Source organism: Babylonia areolata, chromosome 23 (genome assembly GCF_041734735.1).
Source record: "Babylonia areolata isolate BAREFJ2019XMU chromosome 23, ASM4173473v1, whole genome shotgun sequence".
Classification (NCBI taxonomy): Eukaryota; Metazoa; Mollusca; class Gastropoda; order Neogastropoda; family Buccinidae; genus Babylonia; species Babylonia areolata.
Window position 1 is genome coordinate 34,737,158 of NC_134898.1, and position 9,531 is coordinate 34,746,688.

At 41.5% G+C, this 9,531-nt stretch overlaps 1 protein-coding gene across 1 annotated transcript in view; it reads left to right on the top strand.

The window, feature by feature from the left end:
• Nucleotides 1–9,081, top strand: part of LOC143298212 (uncharacterized) — a 73,134-nt gene extending 64,053 nt beyond the window's left edge. The window contains exons 13-15 of the mRNA XM_076611005.1: nucleotides 140–318; nucleotides 2,280–2,381; nucleotides 5,099–9,081. Coding sequence (XP_076467120.1) covers nucleotides 140–318; nucleotides 2,280–2,381; nucleotides 5,099–5,222 — 405 coding nt within the window. The 3' untranslated portion in view covers nucleotides 5,223–9,081. The remainder of the gene's footprint in view (nucleotides 1–139; nucleotides 319–2,279; nucleotides 2,382–5,098) is intronic.
• The last annotated feature ends 450 nt before the right edge of the window (nucleotides 9,082–9,531 follow it).

The window sequence follows — 9,531 nt, forward strand, 5'->3', positions numbered from 1 at the left end:
CTGCCTACATGGCGGGGTAAAAACGGTCATACACGTAAAAGAGCCCACTTGTGTGCATACGAGTGAACGCAGAAGAAGAAGAAGAACCTGCACCAGAGAGAGACGTAGGTGTACGCATCATGCTGATGCCTGCTTGCAGACGGTCCGCCTATGGGCCACGGACACGGGCAAGTGCAAGAAGACCATCTGGGTGTCCCAGACGACCTCCATCATGGCCGTCAGCTACAGCCAGGGTTACTTCGCCTGTTCCTATGGCAACACCGTCTGCCTCTACAACGGCACCAAGCTCGTCCGGACCTTCAACGAGCACAGAAAACGGTATGGAGAAAAGTGTTGTTGGGGGTGGGGTTGGGAAAGTGGCCATGTGGGGTTCTGGTTTGGGGGGTATGGGGTGGGGTGGGGAGGGTGGATGAGGTTGAGTGATGGATGGATGGATGTGTGTGTGTGTGTGTGTGTGTGAACGTGCGACCATATGTGCCGTGGAAACAATGTGGTGTGTGTGTGTGTTTGCTCGCGTGCGTGCGTGTGTGTGTGCGTGGGTGCGTGTGTGTGTGTCGCGCGCGTGCGTGCGTTTGTCCGTCTGCTGTTTATGCATTTGGTGTTCAGTGGCAAGACTGTTGTGTGCGTGTACACGCGCGTGTTTCTGAGGGAAAAGGGAGAGACTTTTTGAAAGACTTATTTTCTGGTGTGAGGAATCCACGTGACAGACTGAGAAATGCAGCTTTGTTCCTTACTGATGACCCAGTATGATAGACAAAGCGCTGACCTTGTGAAATTTGTTTCTTGGAAAGAATTGTCAGCACCCTAGATTCTGCAGCCGAACGTTGAGAGATCTTGAAGGAGTATGCTATAGAGGGAAAGTAAGTCACAGAGGTATGTTGGTGACTGGTGACATGAGATAACTATATCTTAAGGAGTATGCTATGGAGGGAAAGTAAGTCACAGAGGTATTTGTATTTCTTTTTATCACAACAGATTTCTCTGTGTGAAATTCGGGCTGCTCTCCCCAGGGAGAGCGCGTCGCTGTACTACAGCGCCACCCATTTTTTTGTATTTTTTTCTGCGTGCAGTTTTATTTGTCTTTCCTATGGAAGTGGATTTTTCTTCAGAATTTTGCCAGGAACAACCCTTTTGCTGCCGTGGGTTCTTTTACGTGCGCTAAGTGCATGCTGCACACGGGAGCTCGGTTTATCGTCTCATCCGAATGACTAGCGTCCAGACCACCACTCAAGGTCTAGTGGAGGGAGAGGAAATATCGGCGGCTGAGCCGTGATTCGAACCAGCGCAAGGTGCTCAGATTTTCTCGCTTCCTAGGCGGACGCGTTACCTCTTGGCCATCACTTGGTGACGGGTGACATGAGGCAACTAGTTTGTAATCTATGCTGTGAGAGGGGCAGTCGGTGTAGTTTCTCAAGAACAGGTTGAAGTAGTAAAAGACCGAAAGCAGGTATAAATCACAAAGATGCTTAGGATGCAGGTGGTTCATGACATGAAAACTTGTGGTAGCTTGCTTGTAATCTGTCCTTTGAGAGATAGTGGTAGCTAGTTTGTAATCTATCCTTTGAGACATGGGGCTAGGTAGATTGTAATCTATCCTTCAGATATAAGGGTAGCTAGTTTATAATAATTATATCCTTTGGAGACAGGGGTAGCTAGTTTGTAATCTATCCTGCAAGAGATGTGGGTTGTTAGTTTCTAATGTATTGTGTGAGAGATGTGGGTATTTAGTTTGTAATGTATGAGAGATATGGGTAGTTAGTTTGTAATCTATCATGAGAGATGTGGGTACCTAGTTTGTAATCTCTCATGTGAGATGTGGGTAGTTAGTTTATAATGTATTGTGTGAGAGATGTTGGTAATTAGTTTGTAATCTATATCCTGTGAGAGATGTGGGTAGGTAGTTTGTAATCTATATCCTGTGAGAGATGTGGGTAGTTAGTTTGTAATGTATTGTGTGAGAGATGTGGATAGTTAGTTTGTAATCTATATCCTGTGAGAGATGGGGATAGCTTGTTTGTAATATACCCGATGAGAGATGTGGGTAGCTGGTTGATAATAATCCATCCCATGAAGAGAGTGGGAAGCGCCGCGCCCAGTGTAGTTTTCTCAAGAAGAGAGGGTTGTTTGTCTGTGATAATAAACGAAGTTGCTGTTTGCCAACCCGACAACCCCCACACCATAACTCCCACACCCCTACACCCTAGACCCCCCCACCCCCATTCCTCCCCACACCCACACCCACACCCACGTGTGACGGACGTGCTGTGTCTTGCTGACAGAGTGGAGACACTGGAGCTGAGGATGGCCAACCCGGAGACAGGGGAAGGGATGATCGTCAGCGGGGGGAAGGACGCCCTGGTCAAGTACTGGGACATCACCAAGTCAGTCACAGTCCTACACACACACACACACACACACACACACACACACACACGCATGAATACATACGCATTCAGACACACGCATACGTGCGTGCACTTACACACGCACGCACGCACATACACACACACACACACATGAACGCACGCACACACACATGAACGCAAACACAAGCTCACACACATGAACATGTACATGCAAACGAACACACACACACACACACACACACACACACACACACACACACACACACAATTTACCTTCGTGAAATGTAGACTTGACTTTGACACACACACATTTTACGAAGGGTATTGAGCATGTTCATTGTTTCTCTCAATGTTCATGCTATTTTTTCCATTCATAAATTTGTTAAAAGTCTTCCAAAAGATTTTTCTGGGGGGTGGAGGAGGGGGGTGTTGTTTTTGCTGTTGCTCTGTGTGTGTGTGTGTGTGTGTGTGCATTATTGCTCTTTAAATGAATTTGCTTCTTTTTTTTTCTTCTTTTTTTGTCAGCAGCTGATTTTGTTGTTGTTGTGATGTTCAGTTCGGCTTGAAGCTATAATATGGATAAAATATGGAAAAACCAGTATGTGTGTTGTCCGCAAAAAATGGCAGAACGCTAAGTGGCTATGTTGCTCTCACCCTTTCTCCGGGCCAAGTTTGACTGGAAAATCAAACAGGGCATCCAGTCATTCGGATTAGACGATAAACCGAGGTCCCGTGTGCAGCACGCACTTGGTGCACTGAAAAAGATCCCATGGCAACAAAAGTGTTGTCCTCTGGCAAAAACGTGGAGAAGAAATCCCCTCTAACAGATACACAAATAAATACGTGCACGTGCATGCACTTAAGGTTTGACTTGCGCGTTGGGTCTTGCTGCTGGTTAGTCTGCCAAGCAGATGTCGACGGTACAGAAGTATAAGGACGAAAACCAATCACTTCGCCAATAGCTTTTTCCCCAAAGCAGTCAATGCCCTGTCTCTCGAACAAATCCGGTGTGGTAAATAGAATTGTGCAACCAACAACCATCTACCTGAATATCTAGTCATCTGTGTGTGTGTGTGTGTGTGTGTGTGTGTGTGTGTGTGTGTGTGTGTGTGTGTGTGTGTGCATGCATGTGCGTGCATGCAGTGCGTGCATGCAGTGCGTGCATGCGTGAGTATGCACAAGTTTTTATATTGATATGCACTTGTATGTATCTTATTTCTACTGTATCTGTGTTTGTGTATGATTTTCGATTATGTTCGTATCTTGTTATGTACGCCTTCTTGAGAAACTCAAACTGAAAGAAAAATAATAAATCTTTCGACTTTCTCTATTACTTACCGTGGTGATAAATGGTGGAAAAATGTGCTGAGGCAAGAATCTCCTTCCTCAGTGCTCTGAACCAAGGCCTATCACCTGCCACAAGAGAAACACATCCGTGTAAAAAGCTGCCACTGTCTTAACACGCATGTTCATGCGCTCATCACCATCTCAAGTCTTGCCTTACCTATCGTTTGAGATCTTCGCTGGCTGTCATAATATGCGGTGGTTAATTTCGTTTATGATTGTTGTGTCCTATTAGAACAGGGCCTGATGTTTTGGAGTTACTTTGCTGTTTATTTTTTTGTTCTTTTTTGGTGTGTTGCAGGTCTGTTGATTGTTCTTTTTTGGTGTGTTGTAGGTCTGTTGATTGTTCTTTTTTGGTGTGTTGTAGGTCTGTTGATTGTTCTTTCTTGGTGTGTTGTAGGTCTGTTGATTGTTCTTTCTTGGTGTGTTGTAGGTCTGTTGATTGTTCTTTTTTGGTGTGTTGCAGGTCTGTTGATTGTTCTTTTTTGGTGTGTTGTAGGTCTGTTGATTGTTCTTTTTTGGTGTGTTGCAGGTCTGTTGATTGTTCTTTTTTGGTGTGTTGCAGGTCTGTTGATTGTTCTTTCTTGGTGTGTTGTAGGTCTGTTGATTGTTCTTTTTTTGTGTGTTGCAGATCTGTTGATTGTTCTGTTTTGGTGTGTTGCAGGCCTGTTGATTGTTCTTTTTTTGTGTGTTGTAGGTCTGTTGATTGTTCTTTCTTGGTGTGTTGTAGGTCTGTTGATTGTTCTTTTTTTGTGTGTTGCAGATCTGTTGATTGTTCTTTTTTTGTGTGTTGTAGGTCTGTTGATTGTTCTTTTTTGGTGTGTTGTAGGTCTGTTGATTGTTCTTTCTTGGTGTGTTGTAGGTCTGTTGATTGTTCTTTTTTTGTGTGTTGGTCTGTTGATTGTTCTTTTTTGGTGTGTTGCAGGTCTGTTGATTGTTCTTTTTTTGGTGTGTTGTAGGTCTGTTAATTGTTCTTTTTTGGTGTGTTGCAGGTCTGTTGATTGTTCTTTTTTGGTGTGTTGTAGGTCTGTTGATTGTTCTTTTTTGGTGTGTTGCAGGTCTGTTGATTGTTCTTTTTTGGTGTGTTGTAGGTCTGTTGATTGTTCTTTTTTGGTGTGTTGTAGGTCTGTTGATTGTTCTTTCTTGGTGTGTTGTAGGCCTGTTGATTGTTCTTTCTTGGTGTGTTGTAGGCCTGTTGATTGTTCTTTTTTGGTGTGTTGTAGGTCTGCTGATTGTTCTTTTTTGGTGTGTTGCAGATCTGTTGATTGTTCTTTTTTGGTGTGTTGCAGGTCTGTTGATTGTTCTTTTTTGGTGTGTTGTAGGTCTGTTGATTGTTCTTTTTTGGTGTGTTGTAGGTGTGTTGATTGTTCTTTTTTGGTGTGTTGTAGGCCTGACAGCATTCAGACGTTCGAGGGCCACTCTCAGAACGTGAACTGTATCCACTTTGACGAACTGAGGATCGCCAGTGCCTCCCAGGACAACAAGATCCGCCTGTGGGACTTCAACATCTGAAGGGAGGGGGGGCCACCTGGGAGCCCCTTTACGTGATGGGGGCAGGTCCGTTTCGCCCATTGCCGTTTCTCCTACTACCTACTCTTTGATCATGCCTTCTACCCCATTAGTGGCTGCTCGTTTCGCCTACTGTACCCGCCAGTCCCGTTTCGCCTACTGCACCCACCAGTCCCGTTTCGCCTACTCAGTCCCGCACCCCCCACATCCCCTCTCACTCTCTCTTTGCCTCCTAGTCTCTCTCTTCCACCCTCCTCCCCACCCTCTTTCCCTCTCAGTCTCTCTCTCTCTCTTCCTCCCTCCCTCTCTCTCTCAAACACACACATACACACACAGTAGTGTCTGTGCACAGATTCCACTACACCTTCTATGAACACTTGTACACTACCTCTCCACGGGTCTTGAGACAGGGTGAAATATTGTGGGTACCTTCATGGAAGTGACTTTAGCAAATACATTTTAGTTTAGGATGAAGTTTTGTCAGGGTCCAAAGCAAGATAGGGGCAGACACATTCTGTTGTTTCAAAAGATACTGATGACGGGCGCAATAGCCGAGTGGTTAAAGCGTTGGACTGTCAATCTGAGGGTCCTGGGTTCGAATCACGGTGATGGCGCCTGGTGGGTAAAGGGTGGAGATTTTTATGATCTCCCAGGTCAACATATATGCAGACCTGCTAGTGCCTGAACCCCCTTCATGTGTATACGCAAGCAGAAGATCAAATACGCACGTTAAAGATCCTGTAATCCATGTCAGCGTTCGGTGGGTTATGGAAACAAGAACATACCCAGCATGCACACCCCCGAAAACGGAGTATGGCTGCCTACATGGCGGGGTAAAAACGGTCATACACGTAAAAGCCCACTCGTGTGCATACGAGTGAACGTGGGAGTTGCAGCCCACGAACGCAGAAGAAGAAGAAGAAGAAAAAAGATACTGATACAGAGACCAGACCATCAGCTCAAGAGACTGGACCAACAATGAAGAAAGTGAGCTTTTGATGTGTTCTTTTTAATATTATTTAACACAGACGTGCACACGTGCATAGCGAGAGAGGGGGAACAACTGAAGAGTACAGGCAAACTTGGAACAGGCGAATTGAGATCACCAACTCAAGAGACAGGCGAATCAGGAATAGGCTAAATGGGGGTAGGTGAAACAGGAATAGGCAAATCTGGATGACACTCGTGTGTTTCCCCCAGAGGTGGGTTGACCATCTCTTAAAGACCCCAGGGTCTTTGCCAATATTAAGAAACAAGAGCCGTGCTCTGTGATACCAAGTGACTTGACTGCTGTCTTGGAATGGGACACTGTCAACATCCATTGAGTTGTTCTTTTTATGTGGCTTATCAGTGATTTTTTGGTTTTGTTTTCTGTTCATGTCTCTAGTCACAGAACCAGTCCCGTCACATCACTTTAATCAAATCCAAAGACTGTATAATAACTGAAATCATGAAAGGTGCAATGATTTAAAGTATCTATAAAGTCTAGAGTCAAACTGAAGTAATTGGGGGGAAAAAAATTGTATGCAAAAACCAATATTCCTACCAAAAAAATAAAATAAAGAAAATCTTTCCAGATTAAAGAGAGTATCAGCCTTTTTTTTAATCTTCAAAATCCAGTTTATATATAAAATCATACAGTCCATCAGCCTTGTCCAGTGAGACTACTTGGCTTTGCTTTCAACGTTTACTCTCACCACACCCTCTGTCCAGCTTTTTGTTTGTCCCGGTTATAAGTCACCAGGAAAACAGTCATGATAGGGGAAACCACATTTACACACACATACAACTTCAATCAACACCTCTTTCTTTAATAAATATTGGTTGGGGGAGAAACAACTACAGAGATGCCATAAAAATAAAAATGGCGCCGATAACTAAAAGCCTTGGCTGTTGAAAATGAAAAGCAGTGATGGAATGCATAGCCCTTTCAGCCTAACATGTTATTCTTAAAAAACCATCCATACATTAGAATATATACCATTTGTACCATACATGACATGTACCATGGAATCATTTCATGTAACATCATTGAAAAAAAGGTTAGTCATTAGCTATAGCTATACTGTGATAGTGGAGGCTACATCTAGTTTGAACTGCATGCCCAGTTAGAATTAATAGTTAAATGATGGTGTTCCTGTCAGATTTCATGTTTCTAAGCTGTTTATTTATTGATCATTTCATTTGCTTGTTCATAGATGGTGTGCTGGATTTAGACTCATCAGTTATCTGACATCATAGATGGTGTGTTGGATGAAGACTCCTCAGTTATCTGACATCATAGATGATGTGTTGGATGAAGACTCCTCAGTTATCTGACATCATAGATGATGTGTTGGATGAAGACTCCTCAGTTATCTGACATCATAGATGGTGTGTTTGATGAAGACTCCTCAGTTATCTGACATCATAGATGATGTGTTGGATGAAGACTCCCCAGTTATCTGACATCATAGATGGTGTGTTTGATGAAGACTCCTCAGTTATCTGACATCATAGATGATGTGTTGGATGAAGACTCCTCAGTTATCTGACATCATAGATGATGTGTTGGATGAAGACTCCTCAGTTATCTGACATCATAGATGGTGTGTTTGATGAAGACTCCTCAGTTATCTGACATCATAGATGATGTGTTTGATGAAGACTCCTCAGTTATCTGACATCATAGATGATGTGTTGGATGAAGACTCCTCAGTCATCTGACATCATAGATGATGTGTTGGATGAAGACTCATCAGTTATCTGACATAACTTATTTTCTTTGTGATGATACTTGCCATTAGATTTCAATTTTATAAACTTATTTATTTATTCACAAATATTACAAATTAATAAACTTGTTTGTTTATTCATAACGGTCACTCCTTTTTCTGTCTCTCTCTTCCCTTTTTAAAAACTGTTTTGAATTTAATTTTTATTGTACACATACAAATTTGAATGTAATATATAAATAAATTTAAAGACAATAATCAGCCCTTGAAGAACATGACATGCATGCATGTCTGCATAATATACCAAAACATTACACACAATGAATCAGTATCAGTGTATCCATTACTGGTTAGTGCGTACATGTATCAGTCTGTATATACCAGTGCTTTCATACATAAATTCATACATATATTTCGCATACATGTACATACACATACATTCAGTAAGGTTGTCTTTTATTTGTTAATGTGTTTGATTAATACTTTATTATGCCATGGAAGCGGTTTCTCTGGTCTTGTTAATTTATAAACCCATTTGTTTTTTCATGCATGGTTAATACTTTTTTGTGGTTTTGTTTTTGTTGTTTGTTAAAAGTATTATGTCTCAGCATCTCCACTTTGTGAATCCATTTGTCTAATCACATGTGTCTGAATAATGCTCATTTAATGTTATGAGAAATACTAATGTGAATTGACTTCTGCATTTAACATTCATTTCAATGGCATAATAAGAGCAGCTTGATTGAACACATGTGCATGTTTGTTCTGTGTTATATGTCAAACATTTCAAATTTTATCAGTATTACTGTACAGAATGGATATAATTAATGATCGACATTTACTGAGAGTTTTACTTACTCTGAGTGTTACTTACATTCAGAATTTTTCATTGTTAACTATTAGTTGAGGATGCATACAATATGTTCACTGCATGAGAGCTGCACTTCACAAAATCCGTCCAAATGAAAATTATGTATGTGATATACAATATTTGCATAGAGTGGTGCACTTGTTGAATGTTCTGCGAGTGATCTTCACATCTGTCAACAGACATGTTATTGCCAAAGATTAAAACAATAAAAGAAATGCGATGATGGCACGCTGACAGAAATGTATCTGTGTGTGAACGAGTGTTGTTTGGCAGTGGCAGTCATGAGTCATGGTATCAGAAATTTGAACAATTCTTTTGTGTGTATGCACATTAGTATGACCAAAGGGTTGCCAGTGGTGTTAAAAAATTGAATAATTCTTTTGTGTGTATGCCCATTAGTTTGACTTAAGGGTTGCTAATGTTTTCAGAAATTACAATAATAATTCTTTTGTGTGTATGCACAATACTATGACTAATGGGTTGCAAATGGTGTCAGAAATTTGAATAATAATTCTTTTGTGTGTAATTGTATGCACATTTGTATTAACTAAAGGGTTGGAATCAGTACTGATGTTTATAATCTGCAAAGAATTATATTATGTCTTGTCAGTCTGTATAGTTAACAAGCAAGAAAAATAAATTTCAGGATCTTTCATAAATAGCAATAAAAAAAAAAATTAAAAAAAGAAGAAAGAATATAAAGAGATCCTCATTCCTTCCCTCTAAA